This window comes from Bos indicus x Bos taurus, chromosome 16, assembly GCF_003369695.1.
Source record: "Bos indicus x Bos taurus breed Angus x Brahman F1 hybrid chromosome 16, Bos_hybrid_MaternalHap_v2.0, whole genome shotgun sequence".
Classification (NCBI taxonomy): Eukaryota; Metazoa; Chordata; class Mammalia; order Artiodactyla; family Bovidae; genus Bos; species Bos indicus x Bos taurus.
The window spans coordinates 2,075,396-2,096,660 of NC_040091.1; the positions used below are offsets into that span (position 1 = coordinate 2,075,396).

The 21,265-nt window shown below is 37.2% G+C and overlaps 1 protein-coding gene across 4 annotated transcripts in view; it reads left to right on the forward strand.

Annotated features, from left to right (window-relative positions):
- Window positions 1-19,713, forward strand: part of MDM4 (MDM4, p53 regulator) — a 41,594-nt gene extending 21,881 nt beyond the window's left edge. For 2 of the 4 annotated variants that reach the window (XM_027564237.1, XM_027564235.1), the window contains exons 2-11: window positions 211-315; window positions 1,732-1,806; window positions 4,279-4,412; window positions 5,392-5,447; window positions 9,030-9,097; window positions 9,765-9,864; window positions 12,029-12,189; window positions 13,920-14,069; window positions 14,707-14,787; window positions 16,665-19,713. In XM_027564237.1, the coding sequence (XP_027420038.1) occupies window positions 238-315; window positions 1,732-1,806; window positions 4,279-4,412; window positions 5,392-5,447; window positions 9,030-9,097; window positions 9,765-9,864; window positions 12,029-12,189; window positions 13,920-14,069; window positions 14,707-14,787; window positions 16,665-17,237 (1,476 nt within the window). In that variant the 5' untranslated portion in view covers window positions 211-237 and the 3' untranslated portion in view covers window positions 17,238-19,713. Of the gene's footprint in view, window positions 1-210; window positions 316-1,731; window positions 1,807-4,278; window positions 4,413-5,391; window positions 5,448-9,029; window positions 9,098-9,764; window positions 9,865-12,028; window positions 12,190-13,919; window positions 14,070-14,706; window positions 14,788-16,664 lie in introns of those variants that run through there. The other 2 variants (XM_027564236.1, XR_003514839.1) reach the window with 2 other exon arrangements.
- The last annotated feature ends 1,552 nt before the right edge of the window (window positions 19,714-21,265 follow it).

Sequence of the window (21,265 nt, forward strand, 5' to 3'; positions counted from 1 at the left end):
TACTCTTAATTATGTTCTTCCGTTTTTTGCAGAATCAACTGGAAAGTGATCAGAAGAACCGCAGCAAGGGTATATTGCACTTGCGTAGGGTGCTCTGATATATGTGTCTTTTTTTACTTCTGCTTGCTGCTTTTCTTTTTGGTATATCCTAAAGAGAATTTTCTACTTTAGAAGATATTTTATAATTTTTTTTCCGTTTAAACTTAACAGCAGACTTCACGTCACTTCACTGCCAAAATGACATCGTTTTCCACCTCTGCCCCATGTTCAGCATCTGACAGTGCTCGCAGGATCTCTCCAGAACAAACCAATCAGGTAAATTATTTTTAGGCATTCCTGTTTTTCTTCAAGTTTTTGAATAGATAGGGGCATGTAGCTGACTTCACTGACTAGGATTTTATGTAGAGCAGAAAAGATTACTTTTTAAATGTCATAAATAGCATCAGTGCTCATAAATTTGAATTGATCATCTGTTAAATAAATATTTAAAGGTTACAGATTGCTCAAAATGGCACATTTTAAACACCACCCTGCTTTAGGATATGACTGGCTAGTGGAGAATTTGGGGCCAAGTTATATATTTGTCTTCTTTCTCACTTCATTGTAGCTAGTTTGTTTTCTTTAAAAATCAGTTTTAAATTGTAATTATAGCAAGTGTATTCTTATAAAAAAATTCAATTTATCACATTTTATCTGTAGAGATTCCTGTGACCATCTCCTCCTTTCTTCCCTCAAAGTTCTCGCCCCCTAAGATAACACTGTTACCAATTTGGTGTGTCGTGTTCCAGATTTTTTCCTTTAACATGAAAATAAAAAATTTTGTTTATTATTTGATATGTATTGCACCATATATAGTATTATGTACCTTAGTTTATGATAAAGCTGGAATTTGGATTTGATAAGGGAAAATGTGGCTTATGTAATAAAGGGCTTTTTCTTAATTGGCCATCTCTAGACGGAAACAAAGGAAGACCTCAAACCTTAAACAAAAAAGAGATAGATTTAATGTAAAAAGTGAAATGATAAAAAATATTAGAAGGACATTTAGGAGATGTTGTAAAACTTTAGAATAAGAGCAACTTTAAGACAAAACCTAAGAGGCTGTAAGAGGAAGAAAGAAACAAATTTAATCATATAAATTGAAAAAAATTAAATTGTTTGACTAAAGATATACTCCACAATCAGACTCAGGAGATGGCAGAGTCACTATTCCTTATATGTGTATACCACACCCTGTCCATTCATCTGTCAGTGGTATTTAGGTTGTTTCCATATTTTGGCTATTACGAATAATGCTGCTATGAATAGTGGTGTACAGATACTTACTTGAGTCCCTGCTTTCAGTTCTTTTGGATTTATACCTAGAAGTGGAACTGCTGGGTCATACGGTAATTCTATGTTTAACTTCTTGAGTAACTGCCAAACTGTTTTTCACAGTTGCTGCACCATTTTACATTCCCATTAGCAGTGCATAAGGGTTCCAGTTTCTTTATATCCTCTCCAACACTTTGTTATAGCCATCCTAGTGGATATGAACATGCTGTCTTTTGAAAATGTGATTTTTCAGAAAATCAGCAAGTAATAGTCTGATCATCCGTAGTTACTAGATGCTAAATGTCTACCAGGGTTTGTTAAAAAAAAAAAAAAAGTTTAAGGTTTGTTTTTCCCTTGGATTTCAGAGACCACTCTGATTGAAATGTAAATAGCAAGTTTATTCTATGTTTATATCAGGTACGACCAAAACTGCCTCTTTTGAAGATTTTGCAAGCAGCAGGTGCACAAGGTGAAATGTTCACTGTTAAAGAGGTAAGCTGGGACTCCCCTAGTGGCCCAGGGGTTAAGACTTTGGCTTCCGGTGCGGAGGGTGTGGGCTCAGTCCCTGGTCACATACTCTTCTGAGGACGTGAGTTATTTAAAATACTTAGCATTTAAATAACTTTTTTAAAAACAAAAACAAATTAAATTCTTTTAAGTGGAAAAAACTCTATTAAAACAGTCTCCTTGAACTGCTTGGATTTAGTAGGGTAAATATCTAACCCTTCTTAAACAGAGGGAAGGAACAAAATTATCAAGCTTCTTTTGACTTTTCATAAAAGCTTATCAGGGCTTTCCAGGTGGTACAGTGGGAAAGAATCTGCCTGCTAGTGCAGGAGACACAAGAGATATGGGTTCGATCCCTGGGCTGGGAAGATCCCCTGGAGGAGGAAATGGCAACCCACTCCAATATTCTTGCCTGGAGAACTCTGTGGACAGAGGAGCCTGGCGGGCTACAGTCGATGGAGTTGCAAAGAGACGGACACAACTGAGCGCACGCACAGCAGCCGACACCTGTTAGCAGTGCTGTATGCCTGAGTCACTCTACCGCTTTAGGAAACAAATTTGGAGGCGTTTCAGATTTTCTAGAATACTCATATTTCCGTTGTCATTTTAAATTAAGTGTATCATTTTGGACTTTATGTTTAAAATTCTGATAAAACTTTTGCAAACTCTTATTAAAATGTGGATTTTTATATCAATAAAGTTGTAATAATGCATTATGCAGTCTCCTTCGGTAGCATGGCAGTTTGCCTGAGTTAAGACAGAATTAAGTATATATTGTTTCGGGAAACTGTTTTATGGGGGAAAAGTTGGACAGTTTACACAATAAGCTCTTTATTATGAATCTTGACACTGGTACATAAAGAGGAATTTTCTCATTTTTATTTTTAAATATTGGTTATCATATGTGCATTGAGGCAGTATTGTATAATGAGAATGGTAGTATGTACAAATTCAGAGTAGTGTATTTAAAGATCTTATTTTGTATACTTAGAGTGGATTTATTTTTTTCTGAAAGTTGGATAGACATAAATGTAAAACTTCCTTTTCCTTACGGTAGACGTTCTTTCTCATCTTACTTTTCTCTAGATATTCAATTAGATATGAGAGCTCTGTTAATACCGGGACACATTGCCTGGGATGGAGGACAGCCTGAGAGCATCGTAATTCCTGTATAATAGAAACAGTGTAGGGAAAAGTTTTGTGCAAATATCTAATAATTCTTGGGAAGTCAGGGACTAAAGATAAAAATTGCTGCTTTGATCTGTTCTGTGGTCTGTGATAAAATTCTTACTGTCATCAAGTGAACTTAACTATTAAGCAATTGAAAAAAAAGGACTTTTCAGGTGGAGCAGTGGTAAAGAATCTGCCTGCCATTGCAGGAGGTGCAAGAGATTCTGGTTCGATCCCTGGGTCGGGAAGATCCCCTGGAGTAGGAAATTACAACCCACTCCAATATTCTTGCCTGGAGAATTCTATGGACAGAGGGACCTAGTAGGCTCTAGTCCGTGGGATCTCAAAGGGTCGGACACAACTGAGCACACGCTCACACACACACTACCCACACACAATTTTTTAAAAAATCTACCACCTGGAGGAAACATTTGGAAAATTAGATAATTAAAAATTTTTGAATCACTAACTTCTGTGTCTTCCCTTCCATTTTGTTAACTCTGTGAAAAGGTCAGATAGACTAAATTTTTATTTGATAAACACTTAAATTGTTTTATGTACTTATAGTGCTGATGGCTTATTAACCATTGTACTTCCATTTGCCAGAAAGACTTAACACACATCAAAGTCTATAGTAGTTGTGTGCCCTAGAGTTGGAAAACATTTTTATGATCCAGGCAAATTTAAAGTTTATTACTTCTAATAATAGAACAGATTCCTTTATTTGGACTGGTGAGAACATTTTTAAGGGGATACCTGGTGAATTCACCACTTTTCCTCATTATCAGACTGGTATATTTCTGTTCTAAAAAGTAAGGGTCTCTTAGTGTCCAGAATGATAGTAAGTAGATGAACTTAGTAATTGGAGGCAACAATGGCACCCCACTCCAGTACTCTTGCCTGGGAAATCCCATGGACGGAGGAGCCTGGTAGGCTGCAGTCCATGGGGCCGCTAAGAGTCAGACACGACTGAGCAACTTCACTTTCACTTTTCACTTTCATGCATTGGAGAAGGAAACGGCACCCACTCCAGTGTTCTTGCCTGGAGAATCCCAGGGACAGGGGAGCCTGGTGGGCTTCCGTCTATGGGGTCGCACAGAGTCGGACACGACTGAAGTGACTTAGCAGTAGCATCCTGTTGTAGGACCTCTTACACAAGTACTGATAATCATATTTGTAATATGTTATCTCTTTCTCTAGCAAACAAACTGACCTTACCTCCTCATTTAATTTGTACTTTGGGCTGCAACTAGACAAATCTCTTGGTGGTATTTTATTCCCATGTAGGTCATGCATTATCTAGGCCAGTATATCATGGTGAAGCAGCTTTATGATCAGCAGGAGCAGCATATGGTATATTGTGGTGGAGATCTTTTGGGAGAACTACTAGGTCGTCAGAGCTTCTCTGTGAAAGATCCAAGGTAAAAACAGTGAGGGTTTGCTTATCTTTTGGGGTGCTTATACCTAACCACTTAATCCCCATTGGTTATTAATGTTTATTTAATCCTTTAGTCCACAAGTTATTTGTTGGGCCTGCATATATCAGGCGACTGTGAGGTACTGGAAACATGATAGTGAGCCACAGTGTCTAATTTTACTGAGTTTAAAGAGTAGTGAGACAGTAAACACTGTTCCTCATAGTAAAATTATACATGGTGAGTGTTACATAAAAGAGGTGCGTGAGACTGTACTGGGGCATGGGATTCAGGGTCTTAGGGGTTGAGGAAACGTTCCTTGAGGAAGTGCTATTTGACTTGAGAGCTGGATAATTAAATACTCGGGGGAGCCTATTGAAGGAGAGCTTCTGGCAGATTGAACATTGTGTGTAAAGGTGTAGGTAGGAGCTTGATGTGACTAGGTTAGATTTTGTGAAGCAGTGTTATAGAGAGGAAGAATGAGCCAACAAGAGAAATGTAGAATTTCTGGGCAGTTTAAGGTTAATGATGGGCTTCATAAGAATCACACTGGAGCTATTCTGACCTGTTGTGTGGCATTTTCCAGCTGCATGGGGTATATGGTTATTCACTTACACAATCAGGAGCTATTTAGTAGTTGAGAAGTCAGTGTTCTCTTTCTCTCTATAGCTTTGTGATCAGTTTTTCTAAGACTCCCTTCCTATAAAATATAGAAGGAAGGAGTAGTCTTAAAGGAAATTTCCCTACTTGGATTACTATTAGCTTATGAAATAAAATGTAAAATTTTTTTATGAGGGCAGAGTAATACAAGGGGTTGGGTACTAACATGCTGATACTTAATAATTTAAAAAAATGTATTCTGGGGGAAAAAATCTGCCTCTTTATATGTTATAGAGAATGTTGGGACATAGCATATGAAAAATATATTTTACGTATTAATGGAAAACCATGTGATTATTAATTTTTTATTTTATCTCTTTTACAGCCCTCTCTATGATATGCTAAGAAAGAATCTTGTCACATTAGCTACTGCTGCTACAGGTATGTCACATCATATTTCTTCAGTGTTTATCACAACTTTAACTTTGAGGGGGCAAATCATGGAAAAACAGGGAGGATTTAGATGGAAATTGAATGCTGTCTTGCCATGACTTGTGGGGGATGGCTGTCACACAAAATGTTGCTACTATTTATTTGACTTTTCATTGTGAAAATTTTCAAGTATACTAAAAATAGAGATTAGTATAAGTAAAGCCCACCTCTTAGACTTAGTAATTGTTAGTGTTCTGCCATATTTGCTTCGTTGACACAGGCTTTAAGTCTCTCACAGATAAGGACTTTTCTTCAAACATAATTACAGCGTCACTAGTACACCCAGCAGAATTAATAATAATAAACAAATAGTAACTCCATGCCGTTACCCAGCAGCCAGCTCACGTATGTTAACTCCGGTTGTTTCAGAAACATCTTTTACATTGGACTTACTCAAATCAGTATCCAAACAAAGTCCACACTTTGCTTTTGGTTGATATGTCTTGCTAAGTATTTTTAATCTATAAAACTTAACCCTCTTTTCATTATATTATTTATTTGTTGAAGAAATGGATCATTTCATTTGTCTTATAAATTTCCCACATTCTGATTTTCAGATTGTGTCCTTGTGACATTGTTTAACATGTTTCTCTGTCTCTTCTATTTTTGGTGAACAAATAGTGCTTGAACAAATAGTGTTTGGATAGGTTCAAGGTTAAATTTTGTGCCAAGATTTCATGGGTAGTGCTTCATACATTTATTGCATCACATCAGAGCCATGTAAGGTCTATGTATCCCTTTTTCAGCGGTGTTAATATTTTGCGGGCTTTATGTGGTGTTACCCTGACCCATCTATTATAAAGGTCCCCTTCCCCTACCCCCAAAGAACCTTTTTTCCTAAAGGTTTTAGTTTTCTGTTATTTGAATGCCAATTCGCCTGACCTTTTGCTTGATTCCACATATTTTAAATACTGCCCTTTGAGTTTAATTTATTAGTATTGTGCAGGAAACAGGCTGCTTTAGGGTCTGAAGTATGGTGTGTTAGAGATAAGTGAATAAACTGTATACAGCTAAAATATAACCCTCTCACTAATTTACAAATAATGAAACTTTTTTCTTTCTCCATTCCTACATGAAGCCCTTTTGTGAGTTTCAGATTAGATTTTAGGTGACATTGTTCTTTGAAGAAAACTCAAGTTGGTAATCTCTTTAGATTGGGTATTTTTCAATAGTTTACTGAAACAAACAGGTTGGGAAAAAAATCCATTCCTAATAAAGATTTACTCTTTACAGTGAGACCAAAGAGACTCTGCTCTCATACTGAAATGTAAGTGTGAACTTACATTGAATTCTGAAGCCTGTTGGTTTCACTGAGCCACTGTACCCATCTGTAAAGCTCTGTTTTAGAGGGAAGGCCTTGCAGATGATATGACACTGTTTTGAAGTTCAGGCACTCGTGAAATAGTATGGTTTTCCTGGGATAGTCACTATTGTCTTGAAATACACAAGTAATTTTATATTTGCTGATCTATTCTTTCAGTAAAATTTGCTTTCTGGTTGATCTGTTCTCTAAATATCTAGAGTGAGCATAGTTCTCACTTTTTCTCTCATTTTCTTTCTCGTACTTCCTCATCAGAATTTAACATGCTGTATATTAAATGAACTCTCCTCTAACACACATTTCAGTTTATCCTCACAACCCTATGAGGAAGGTCTGGAGATGAAGAAACTGAGGATTTTTGAGTTTTGTTTTTGTTTTTTAAATAGAATGAGTAATTTGCCCAAAATGAGATGCCACTGATAAGAGAGCAGATATTTGTGACTGTCCCGCCCTTGCTCTTTCCTTTATGCCACACATCGATGTCTCTTTAATCCCTGCTTTTAAAAAATTTGCTCCAATTAATTTTTTAACACATTTTAAAAAATCTGAACATTAAATCTTTAAAACATTCTTCGTTCTTTAATTTATCACTTCTAAATAATTTCACTTACAAAAATGTTTCAAAGATACTGAAAAGAGTTCCCAGATTCCCCAATGGTACTAACTTATATAATTGCAGTACAGTGATCAAAACCAGGAAATTGCCCCAAAGTAATTTTGACTGGTTGTTCTAAACTTGAACTTGCATTAGTGCTTATGGTTGGTCATCTCTGTTGCTCTTCATAAATTGGATTGCATGTTTTTTATTTGAAAGGACAAATGAGAAAATTGCTTTCCCTGTCAGTTACTTTATACCTTTGCGAATAAAGTAAACCTTTTATTTTGATGGTTGAAAAAATGAAGGTGGTTCTTTATAAATTATTTCTCCAAATTTCCACATGTATTCGAATAAAATGAAATTTATATGACAAATTTTGTATTGAAATTTCCTCGTACATTGTAGTTTTCACTGGTAATTTCTTTTTGCTTCTAATTGTTTTAACCTAAGTAAGGTAGTATTTAGAACTAGAAATGACAGTAATCAAATTACTTCATTGAAAAAATGCTTCACTGCATTATATGTTAATTGATCTTTAAAAACTGCTGTGCTCAGAAAATGCTGGCTCTTAAAACTTTCAGTATCTTCATTTTATCTATAAAAATGCTTCTATAAATAATCCTCTTTGTAATTACAATTTTGAAAATATTTGCTCTGTGCCAAACAACTGATTTGTCAGACCAGTTGTGGGATCTGTATCCTTTCTCTGGAAGTCTTTATTGGATGAGGAATGACATTTTCTATTAAGTGTCTTATTTCTAGACCTAGTAATAGCTGATGAACCCAATCCATGATAGACTTATTTGAGTGGATATAGTTATGTATAACTTTATGTAATGAGTGGTCCAAGCTTATTAAGTTTTCTGCATCTTTTCTTTTCCTGTGGCTAAATTTGCATCTTCTCTTTGGCTTGAAAAATTTGCAAGGCCTTGAAATACATTTTTCTCTGATTATCTAAGAAGTTCTCTCACGTTGTTCTTTCCTTCACTTCTTTTTGTTGGCCTTGAGAGAAACTTTATCTTCTTCCTCTTTCTTAGGAAATGTTTACAGGAACTGGGAAAAATAAGACTTATTCATTAAAAAAATGTGTATACCTGGTGATGATAGTTTAAACTGTGAAATATCATTGACACTTAGAATGTAACTTTACATGAGGGAGCTATTGTGTCATAAAGCAAACCTAGGTTTTTAGATTTCATAATTCTCTATAGCTTTAACACTTGAAAATAAAAATTAAAAAGTCAAAATTTTATCGTTTAAAAAAGGCAAACTTGGAACTACGCCTATAGGAGTTGATAAAATACTCTCCACTATTCCGTGCTTGGAATCACTGTCATATTACATTTGAAAGCATGATATGGAAGAAGATTTTTTAATTCATTTTTCATTTTTCTTCAGATTATATTTTGGTAATATATTTTGAATAGAGCCTCTTTTGGTCTATGCCATTTTTATTAGTTTTAATTTTTTTCCTTTCCTTTTGGATGAGAGCCTTGGCCAGTCACAATTAGGGATCGAGCCTGGCTTCAGGGTTGTTTGCTGAGGTCCTTTTGGTGTGGAAAGAATGGCTATTACCAGGGAAGGTTTTCCTTTTGTTTTACTTGCTATCCAGATGCTGCTCAGACTCTCGCTATCGCACAGGAGCACAGTATGGATATTCCAAGTCAAGACCACCTGAAGGTAAAATCACCACACGGTGACTTCTTTTGTTGTACAGAGTGGCCCCTTCTCTGTACCTATGATCTTGGACTCCCAAGACCTTTCCTGAATGTGGTAAGAATTTAATAAGAAAGGTTCTTGGGAGTTCAAAGACTAGGGACAGAGCGAACCTTCTCTGTTCTGCCCATAACAGAGTTCCAGTCTCTGAATCTTTCTTTGGGATGTAGCACTTCCGATCTTCAGTTCTTCCAGTTGCATTTTCTTGGGGCTTGTGTGTGATGTTGTATGTATATAGGTGTTTGAGGAAATTGCTTTATTAGATTTTAACAGACTTGTTGCAAATAAGTTCATGTCAGGCCATTTCTTAAAGCTTCCCTAAACCTGCAAAACCTTTATGATCATCTTGGTATATGTTTTCTGCATTATGCCTGATTTTGTGTAGGCTAGAGGCTTTATATTGATAGCCTGTTTTTAACAGTAGATTTGGACCTTTTGTGCAGATTTTTTTCCCACAGTGGGTTAAGGAGAGGTTGCCTGTATTTGATGACTGTTGTGAACTCCAGCGTTTTCTTTCCTGGTGCGTAACCCATTGTGTCGCACACTCACTGGTGAGCTGGAATGGAACTGCTACATCCCCTGGTCACAGTCATTTCTGCTGCACTGATGGGTGCCTTTCCCTTCCTTTCAGCAAAGTGTAGAGGAAAGTTCCAATTCCAGGAAAAGAACTGAAGAAGGCAATATTCCCACACTGCCTACCTCACAGTATAAATGCAAAAATTCTAGAGAAGGTAAGTTTTGGATTAAAACCATGTAGACTTTTCTTTCTCTTTCTTCTGTTTCTGGTGTTGACTTTTAGAAATGGCATCTGTTAAGACCGTTAGTTACATCGAGAACCCTAAAAAATACTAATGCTGTCTCTTATGTGATGTAGCAGCGGTGTATGTCGTACCTATTTTCACTCTTTCTGAAAACCTTTTCTTTATCCTACTTACTACTGTTAACTTTGAAGAAGATGGTAGTTCTCTTTTAGCAACACATGGTGACCAGGACGGAGCAAGACCATCTTCAGCTAGCATGCTAATAGAAGATAGCCCTGCATTCATCCATTTGCCACCTAGTAACTCGGCTGCCTTGGCGTTTTAAATCTTGGCTCCCCTGTATATATTTGATCTGGTTATTTTTATTTGTCTGCTTGAGGCAAAGGCTGATTTTCATATATTTTTGAAGTTTACAAAGATGGTAAAATGGACCTGATGTCTCAGAGCCAAGAATGAGACATAAGAAGCCTAGTAGTTCCTTTATCCTTGGATGGTAGTCATTAGATGTTTCCCATTCATATTAGATATAGTACAGTCAGGTTAAGTGAGTTGATCAACGTTTCAGAAGTTTTCCCCAGGCCCTGCTTTATAAAGTACTTCCTAAACTTTTTCCTGCAAAGATAATGTAAAGTCATAAATTTCTCAATTTATGGCCTGATGGTTTCTAGTGTAGGTACCTGACTCATATTTGCACAAGTGGCAGGTTAGACCTTAGCAGCATCCCAGAAAGTTATGATGCTACAGTTGTTGTAAATGATAGATTTTAATCTGTTTATATGCTAGGTTTCCTTCAAATTGCTTTGAATATAAGCTGAATTTTGGGCTATCTAGTTAGCTGGGAGCTTATTTCAGTCTGTATGGTACTAAGTGTATAATTTTGTTTCTTTAAATACAAGCCTTTGCTTATTTTCTACTCAAAGGCTGTTTAATATATAACAACAGCCAAGACAAGAAACTGTAGTTCATGATGTAAATTTTGAGAATTAATAGCTTAGTATTCTCAGGGATGTGTATAGGTAGAAAGTACAGAATTTTTACATGTGGAAAGAATGGCCTTTTTTTCATTCCCTTCAGAAGAAGTTATAGAGCTTGAGTAGTTGAAGATAACTTTAATGTGATACCATTTCAAAATTAGGTTTCTCATAATCAGCAGTGAGTAAGTAAAAGGTAGGTGAAGTTTCCCTGAGCGCAGGTATACCTTTTAATAGTCAGGAACAGCATAATTTGTAAGTAGATAGGGTAACTGTTCTGGCAGGGATCCATTTATTGCAGACATTTTTTCAACTGTATGTACCTTAGCACATTTAAACCCCTTTAGCTGCCATTGGCCTGCCTAGAGTATTAGGAAGAGGTAGAGAAGAGTAAGAAAGTACAACAAAAAAGATTGGACAGTGGGAAAGAATGAAAAGAATTTCATGTGGTAACAACAAACTTATGTTAGTAACTCCCTTGAATATCATTTAGATGTACAACACAAGATCTTTTATTTAGAACGTGTGGGCCCTTACTATGTCCTGGATTTGCAATATTTCTAGCTTTTAAATATCTTAACTCCAAAAGAGCCTGTTGATCCAGAAAGGACATATATGTGTATTTATTTGGACAGCCTAGAGTTCAGTGTTTCATAGTGGTTGTTACCTGCTGAAACGTATGAATTATTGAGAAACATCCGAAAATATGTGGTACCAGTGAGACTGCCTTGACAACCTTGTGATTGCTCAGTATGGTCTGTACACCGAGTTTCTCTCTCAAGGGTTGGGCCACTATGCCGTCACCATTTGCAGTCACGAATCAAGTCATTCCTGAGTTGTTACAGTGGTAGGCATGTTTAAAATGCCACCAGGTGGCCATTTAGAAATCCTTCTAGAACAGTGTCATTGTTTGGATGCTGTCAGGGCTTATGTTTCTTGATGAATGACATCTAAGTGGCAGTACTTGCTGATGAAATCGAAAAGCAGAGGAGGGAGATTTGGGCTCTGCAACTGATACAGGTATTTGATTTCTGATTCTTTCTTCCTGGGAAGAGGATTTTCTTTTTACTTACCTTGTACAAGAAGTTTTAAGCATTATGAAGAGAGTCTTGATTCTTAAGTGTTACATACACAGTTATCATCTTTTCATTTGACTTTTGTAGATGAAGACTTGGTAGCAAATTTAACTCAAGAAGAGACGTCAAGACTGGACCTCGGGTTTGAGGAGTGGGATGTAGCTGGCTTGCCTTGGTGGTTTTTAGGAAACTTGAGAAATAACTATACACCTAGAAGTAATGGCTCAACTGATTTACAGACAAATCAGGTAAATTTCACATTTGAAGAGGAACTTTTTTTCTTTAATGGAGTGACATTCTTGATTACTCTTGAAACATACATTAGCTTGTCTGAGAATTCCCATGCAGTGCTATGACTTTTCAGTGCCATCTATATGCATGTGATGCTCAAATCTATATCTTCAGCCCTGACGTCTCTCCTCAGTGCCCAGCTCCCACATCTAACTGCCTACTCAACACTGGATGGTCTGACATTCTCCATGTTCAAAACAGAACTCTTGGGACTTCCTGGTGGTCTGTGGCTATGATTCTGTGCCCCCAAGGCAGGGGGGCCAGGTTTGATCCCTGGTCAGAAAGTTAGATCCCATACACTAGAACTAACAGTTTGCATGCTGTAAGTAATGATCCTGTGTGCTATAATTAAGACCTGGTGCAACCAAATAAATAATTTTTAATCCCAAAAGAGAGCTCTCGATGCTGTCATTAAACATTTATTATTGTCTGTTTGGCTGTGCCGAGTCTCAGCTGCAGCATGTGGAAGCTCTTAGTCGCCGCATGTGGGGTCTAGTTCCCTAACCAGGGATCGAACCTGGGCCCCCTGCACTGGGAGTGCTGAGTCCCAGCCTCGGGACCACCAGGGAAATGTGTCCTTTTACTTATGTCTTCCTTCTACTCAGTTATTCTAGCCATGCATCCAGAGATTTCATTGATTTCTCTCTCTGTCATATACCGAATCAGGTTGTCAACTCTGTTTCTAAAGTATACCTGAGATCTAGCCACTTTTTATTACTTCTGCAGTCTAATTTCATCACCATTCTGCTCTTTTATATTCTCCGTTGCTCTTCTTACTTTGTATTATTGTATTTTGTTTATGTATCTATTGTCTGTTTGACCCCCATTGAAATATAAGTCAGGGTTTTTAATTGACCACTCTTTTCTATTGCTTTTATTGACCACTCTATTCTATTGCTTAGTAAGTAGTACCTGGTTCGTATCTGACACAGAATAGACACTATTTGTTCAGTAAATGAATGGACATATAGAAATAAAATAATAAGTTGTCTCTTATGAATATTGTAGAAAAACATGTCATAGTTTACATAGTAAACATGGATAGTTTACTATCCATAGATGAATGTGGAAATAAAGTTATATTTAAAGTTGTTTAAGAATTAAGAAAGAAGTATTATATACCAGCTTTACCTCAATAAAATAAAAGAATTCAGAAAGAGGATAGAGGTTTGCATTATCATCAGTATCTTTCATATTTCTTTAATAAACATCATTGACTTACAGGGAAGAACATGTCACAATTAACAGAAAGTTTTCTAGGTCCTCAGATTGCCACCTGTGAAAAGGAATGTAGGAGATGGATTTTATTTAGTTGAGCAACTAAGAGTTTTTAGCTTTTAAGCACTTCATTGCTGTTTCTCTAGTGTTACTAAAATAGAAAATTCCTTGCCAAGTACTCTCATATCCACCCATTAGTCTATACATAGTCACTGCCAAATAGATATTTGTTGAATGAATAGATATCTGTAGAAGAAAGGCTAGGCATTCTTTTGAGATGTATGAGGATATGGAGTTTTGGGTTCATCTACTTTGGTTCAACTGGCACCCCACTCCAGTACTCCTGCCTGGAAAATCCCATGGACGGAGGAGTCTGATAGGCTGCACTCCATGGGGTCGTGAAGAGTCGGACACAACTGAGCGACTTCACTTCACTTCACAAAAACTCATGTTTGTTTTTTTCTGTTAGGATATAGGTACTGCCATTGTTTCAGACACCACAGATGACTTGTGGTTTTTGAATGAGTCAGTGTCAGAGCAATTTGGTGTTGGAAAAAAAGTTGAAGCTGCTGATCCTGAACAAACAAGTGAAGAAGTAGGGAAATTGATAGACAAAAAGGTATGTTGTGGAAGAATTTCACATTGACTTTGGTTATGTATGTGTAGTAAAGCTTGTTCAGATCGGTTACCCTGACACTATGCTACTTCGTGCAACGAATGACCCATGTGGTCTCCCCTTTTCATCTTTTAATACTTTAGCCAGTTTTAAGATTTACATTAAGTTAACCACGCCTGCCTTAAAAATAGGGTAGGACTTTGTGGATCACAGAAGTGAGGTTTTAATTTTTAGAATTTTAAAGTTCAGAAGACACTCCCCACATTTTCTCCTGTGATCCCTTTTTATTCTTATCAATGCCTTCCTAGATTCTCAAGATAAAACATTTCTATATTTACTAATTTATACCCTGATACTGTTTAGTTAAATACATAAATTTGGGAATGCTCTCCCTTCTGAATGCTGAAGAGATCTTTGGTAGCCCTTCTTGGTGCTTTTCAGTCATTTATTCTACTGAAATGTCAGCTAGGTATGTACAGAGTCATGTTTTCGATCTCACATATAAGCTGTCTCATTTTTAAGTGCTAGTGATGGGGGAAGAATGGGAGTTTTAAACTGAAGCTCTGTACTTTTTGCTCTTAGGTAACAACCTCATCTAAAATATGTAAACCTGGCTAATGAGATGTTTTTGCTTTCTCAGGTGACTGAAGTGGGAAAAAATGATGACCTTGAGGACCCTAAATCCATAAGTGACGATACTGATATAGAAGTTACCTCTGAGGTATGAATTTCTAATAAGCTGTTTGACACTACTCACGTCTTCAGATTTTAACGTCCCAGCAGTTCACTTGTGTTGAAGAGTGTCCTTTCTCCCCATTTCTGTCTACTTTTTTTCCTAGGTGTTAGGAGATGTTGGTTTCTTTATATCTTGTTAGATTTTTGTTGGAATTTGAATGCTTTCCCTGCCTTGGAAAGAGATGACTTAAATGCCTCTCTGTGTGCCTTTCTTCCTGCTTTCAAAGCTCTTTGGAAATTGTGCAGTGGGTGCATAGATTCAAAGTAGTCCTATACTGCTTTTCCTGCTAAACACCTCTCTCTAGTCCCAAAGAGACCTGTAAGCTACCTGAAAGTTTTTGTTAAGTATTATACTTTTGATGTTTTCTTAACTAGAAACAAATGGAAAATGGCTTAATTTCCATGTAGGTTTATATTAATGAAGGGTTGATAAATGAATTTTATTAAGCTGTTAGGTAATAGGTACGGATTTGTCGTCAGTTGGCAGGTCAGGTGTGGACTCGAATGTCTTGCTTATCTCTTTTCATGCTAGCTCCCCATTTGCTCTTACGATGGTGGAGTAAGGTTAAGGAGGGGATTTTACAATTCGCTGCTTGGGGGTATAAAAATCTTTGGTTGTCTCTAGTGTTTATCCTGTCCCCCAGCTCCCACCCCACCACTGCTGACCATTACGGTAATTCATTGCAAATTATTTGTCTGTGCATGGCTAAGTAATAGCATGGGATATATTGGTCCATTAAGTGTTCTTGACATTATATGAATAGCAAAGATAAGTGTTTCTATCCTAATCAGATTTTTGAGGGTCTTGGGGCCCAGAAAACCTGTTAAGCAAATAGACTATATTTCATCAGTTCAGAGCCGCCATGGAGTTGAATAAACCCTATCATTTTATATACTACTGAAAAAGAAAAGTGATGCCAATTAGACTACGACACACCATCAGTTACGAATTCCAGTTCTTCATGAAGTTCCTTGCATATTTGTATAGCATTTCAGATGAGATCTGAGGATCTTAAAACTGGCAAGAATGTTCTGAGGCTCTCTGGAGAAACATCCCAGTTTAACAAATGGTCATATCCCTGCCTCCCAGTGTAGGCAGTTGAGTTGTGACTTCTAAACTTGAAGTGCTTGGCCTTTGTTCTGAAAGTAATCAGGTGAGCATGTATCAAATCATCGATCCTGTCAAAACCAGGCAATTACCCACATTTAAATACACTTGACTTGTTCCAGGTGAATTAAGCAAGGCATTTAAAATTCATTGTGCTCTTGGTATCTCCTAATTTGAATGTGGAGAAGTAGGGAAAAAAATTACCTGGCATTCAAGGACAGGAGCATTCATTTTTCCGAGTGTGATTTAGGCATGCAATTACCTGCCTATTCCTGAGAGCAGTGAGAGAAGGAGTAAATGTAGGCGTTGTCAAATATCAATTTTAGCTTCCTTTTTGACAAATTTTATAACATTTTTTAATTAGTAGGAAAGAATGACATCTTGAGTATTACCTTTGCTTCATTCTTTAGCCTCTTGCTGGATAAAAGAGTAAGTTGTACAAAGAATTGCCTTTTTGTAAAAAGAAGGCAGTGGGTAAAAGCAAACAATGCAAATTGCACCCAAACTAAATAGAAAGCTAAAACAGTTTAACTTTCTTAAAGATAACTACATCACATTTGGCTTGAAGTGGCAGTTATGTCACTATCATTATAAAACTTCTCAAGATGTTCTTACATGTCGCTGTAGACTTTGTAGAAATGCCTGGATGCTTACTATCTTAGTGTGAGATGATGAAAATTTGGCCTACTCTCCCTTTCTCTCAGTCTCATGTTTTCCACTGAGTGAGTACTAATGGGCTGCATTTGTCTTTGTAGGATGAGTGGCAGTGTACTGAGTGCAAGAAATTTAACTCTCCAAGCAAGAGGTACTGTTTTCGTTGCTGGGCCTTGAGGAAGGATTGGTATTCAGATTGTTCTAAGTTAACCCATTCTCTCTCCACGTCTGATATCACTGCCATACCTGAAAAGCAAGAAAGCGAAGGAGTTGATGTCCCTGACTGCAGAAGAACTGTATCAGCTCCAGTTGTTAGACCTAAAGATACATACGTAAAGGAAGAAAGCTCGAAACATTTTGATCCTTGCAACTCGGTGGAATTCTTGGATTTGGCTCATAGTTCCGAAAGCCAGGAGACCATATCAAGCATGGGAGAACAATCAGATAACCTTTTTGAACAGAGAAAAGATACAGAAAACATGGAGGATTGCCAGAATCTTTTGAAGCCATGTAGTCTGTGTGAGAAAAGACCACGAAACGGGAACATTATTCACGGGAGGACAGGCCATCTTGTCACTTGTTTTCATTGTGCCAGAAGACTAAAGAAGGCTGGGGCTTCTTGTCCTATTTGCAAGAAAGAGATTCAGTTGGTTATTAAGGTTTTTGTAGCATAGCTGAATCAGTGAATTACAGACAGACAGTAACAGAGCTGGTCATGTGTCCAAATATCAGTATTGAGCATCTCTACGCAGGGGTGACCCATTTCATACTTTGATTTATTCATGTGAACTTTTATGTTCTAGGTCATTTTTACCTCTAAACTTATAGAATTTGAGAATAAGTTCTTTAGAACTAGATTATCAATTTGGAGACTATTAACATTAAAAGAGAAGTTACCCATTCTGTCTTCAAAGATGAGGATCTGGGAGGGAGCAGTACACACAGAAATACATTCATTTTTATTTAATTTAATTTCTTACTGTTCTTTTCTGGTGGGGAATGTTCTTGGGCATCAAAATCCAAGGTGGCTATTAGAAAGATACTAAAGCTGTCAATGAAAAAGCATAAGTAAGTAATGTATAAAGTAGACTACTTTATGTTGTGTGGTTCAGAGAAATGATTATTTTTGTAATAATGTGCCTAGAACAGTGATATCCAACATTTTTGCTAACATACCTCAAAAAACAATTTTGAAAAAGTACATATGACTTTTTGCACCTTTTAAAAATTGAGGTGTAGTTAGCAAGCAATAAAGTGTTCCCTTCTGCTGAATTGTAGACATCTCAGTAGCCACCTGAAGCAAGCAATAGCACGTTTCTGTCTCCTCAGAATGTTCTCTTGTATCCTTTTCTAGGTAGTTCCTCCATCATTTCATGACTCTCACCCTCGATTAGTTTTCCTTTTGCACATGTTGAATTTGACTTCTAAATTTTTTAAATAAATTTAAGTACTTAAAGAGGATGTATCATCCAGTATATTGTAGATGTGCTTTAGATATATTTTTGCCAAAACCTTGGAGCTGTAGATTTGGCTGGTTGAATTTATAGAGAAAGTCCTGTCATATATACTGGCAAAGCCTATTCTCATTATAAAACTAATCAGCCAAGTCAGACTTCATTTTCAGTTGAAATGTTTGACTTTATATTAATTTATTTTTGGCCGCACAGTACAGCATATGGGATCCCCGGCCAGCATTCAGACCCGTGCCCCTGCTCAGGAGCGTGGAGCCTTGCCGTTGAACCGCCAGGGAGGCCCTGTTTGGCCTCATTTGTAATCCAGTTGCATGTGTTGCCTGCGTCTATGGCATAGCCTTCTCAATTGCAGTTCTAAGACAAGGCGCAGAGATTGTGACCAAAGCCCTCTGTGCTGTACTCTGCCCTCTTTGTTTCCTGGGAGCCTGCTAGGGGTTTTTGTCTTTTTATTTGATGCCTCTAGTGGTTTTTTTAATGTCCTAAGGCAGTGCCCCATAAGATTCTAGGTGGGTGAGAAGCAGCCTTTCTTCTGAGAATAGGGATTATGGCCATTGTGAAAAGGAAAGTATTTAAAGATAGCTCTGAAGAGGTTTTATCTGAGCACATAAATATTAGGATAATACATATGGAAATTGAAGATCTTAAAGTTGCTTTCCTTATAGATATTCCTGTCTACTTTCCCTATTGGAAGAAATTTTGGTGTATGCTCAGGGGTATGAATATTTTGAAGATCAAGGCCCTAAAATTATTAAATTTAAGGATCTTAAGAATGAACTTGGGTTGCTTGCTATAAGCCCAACTCAACTCCCTGCCCCAAACACACACATGCATGCATTCACAGGCGCTGGTACACACACAGGTACAGACAAAAATCCTTTATTTAGCATCGTATTTAGAGAAATTTTGTTAAAATCATAGAAATTAACCAGCACGCACTCATATAGTCAACCTCTTATTTTGCACATGAGGCTGAAAGGGTAAATGACTGCTAAAAGTCACAGCTAGTGATAGAGCTTTCTGGGATCCAAGTCTCCTACAGTAAATCTCTAAACCATGCTTTCTTCCTTCTCATTATTTGTTAACTGTTTAAACTGTGGTTTTTGTTGAATTTGGAATAACTGATGGCCTTAAAATACTGAAGAATATGAGCTGCAGCCAAAACAGGACTTCAGAGAGAATACTTAACTGTTTCTCCTCAAAGAGAAAAGGCAGTACATGTCAGCTCCTCGTACATAATCCGATAAGTTACTCCTCCCACTGGAAAGACAAGTAAAGGCAGCAGAGGAACCTGAACTGTCTGTCCAGTGTTTGTCCTCCTTGGGGGATGAAACTTAGGTCTCTGGCTGTCTCCAGGCATTAGGGACAAGGGTTTTTCCCCTCAGTAAATAGAATCAGTCCTTCAAGTTCAGTGTTTCATTAGACTATGGTAAGTGCTCTAAAAATTTAGGAAGTTAAGTAACTTTATACCCCATTCTCTCCCCACCCCACCCCCATACTACTCTTTTCATGATAGTTTGATAGCTATTGATTTTGTTTTAATTTTGCCAGTTAATTGCTTTTGCAAGTAAAATGAGGAATAGGGAGAGCTGGGATCTGCACTTGTACCCTCTGGTCCCTCTTATATGAAGTTGAGTTTTTGAAGAAAGCTTAATAAAAGTCTAAAATTTTTATTTTTGTATATAGATATTTGCTGCTAATTTGGTGCATCCTTGCCTAGCACAGAATCCTCTTATGCTACTCTACTTACTTTTTTCCCCCCTTGGATCACCTTGGTTTTTACTGTCCCCATTAGCAGTAAATACTTTGCTTAGAAGATTTTAAACTGCACATTTGAGCTGAAAATATTTGAATAAATACATTTAGGTTTACTGAACCCCTATCAAGAGTCTTGAACAACTTGAATGTTACAAAGAACTGTATCTGCAGAAGGAGGTAATATTTCTTTTGTAGCTTACCTGAAACCCAAGATGCTGCTTCTGCAGTTTGTTTTCCATTATCTAGGATCTTTGTTTTATTAATTTTTTTAATTTTTTATTTTATATCGGAGTGTAGCCAATTAACAATGTTATGATAGTTTTAAGTGCACAGCAAAGTGACTCAACCATACATATACATGTATCCATAAGAATTGGCCTGTGATGTGGGAGACCTTGCTTGCTTGGAAAATCCCATGAACAGAGGAGCCTGGCGGGCTATAGTCCCTGGGGTCTCAAAAGAGTCAGACACAACTGAGCAACTGACACTTCACTTCATTCTATCCTAAACTTCCCTGGAATCCAGGCTGCTGTATAACCTTGAACAGAGCTCCTTGTGCTATACAGTGGATCCTTTTTGTTACCCATTTTAAATATAGCAGTGTACATGTCGATCTGAGAGTCTCTATCCCTTCCCCCCACTTTTCCCCACTGGTAACTGTAAGTTCTCTAAGTCTGTGAATTTGCTTCTGATTTGTAATTAAGTTTATTTGTATAATTTCCTTTTTGATTCTGCATGTAAGGGATATCATGATATTTCCGTCATATCGTGTCATATGATACCATCTGATCTCTCTGGGTCCATCCATGTTGCTGCATATGGCATTATTTCATTCTTTTTAATGGCTGAATAGTATTCCATTGTGTATATGTACCACATCTTCCTTATCCATTCCTCTGTTGATGGGCACTTGGGTTGCTTCCAGTTTTTGGCTGTTGTAAACAACACTGCAATGAACACTGGGGTGCGTGTCCCTTCCGACCTGTTTTTCTCCACATATATTCCCAGGAGTGGGATTGCAGGGTCCTATGGTAGCTCTATTTTTAGTTTTTTTAAGGAAACTCCATACTGCTCTTTGTAGTGGCTGTACCATTTTACATTCTCACCAACAGCATAGGAGGGTTCCCTTCTCTCCACACCCTGTCCAGTATTTACTGTTTATGGATTTTTTGATAATGGCCATTTTGGCTGATGTGAGTTGATAACCTCATTGTAGTTTTGATTTGCATTTCTCTAGTAGCAATGTTGAACACCTTTTCATGTGCCACTAAGCCATCTATGTCTCCTTCTGAGAAATGTCTGTTTAGGTCTTCTGCCCATTTTTGTTGGTCTTTTAATGAAATTTTTTATTTTTAAGGTAATTGTGGATTCACGTGCAGCTGTAGGAAACAGTACAGAGAGATGCCTTGTAATCTGTAATAATTTGCCCCAATAATAACATCTTGAAAAGTTGTAGTGTAACATCACAACCAGGG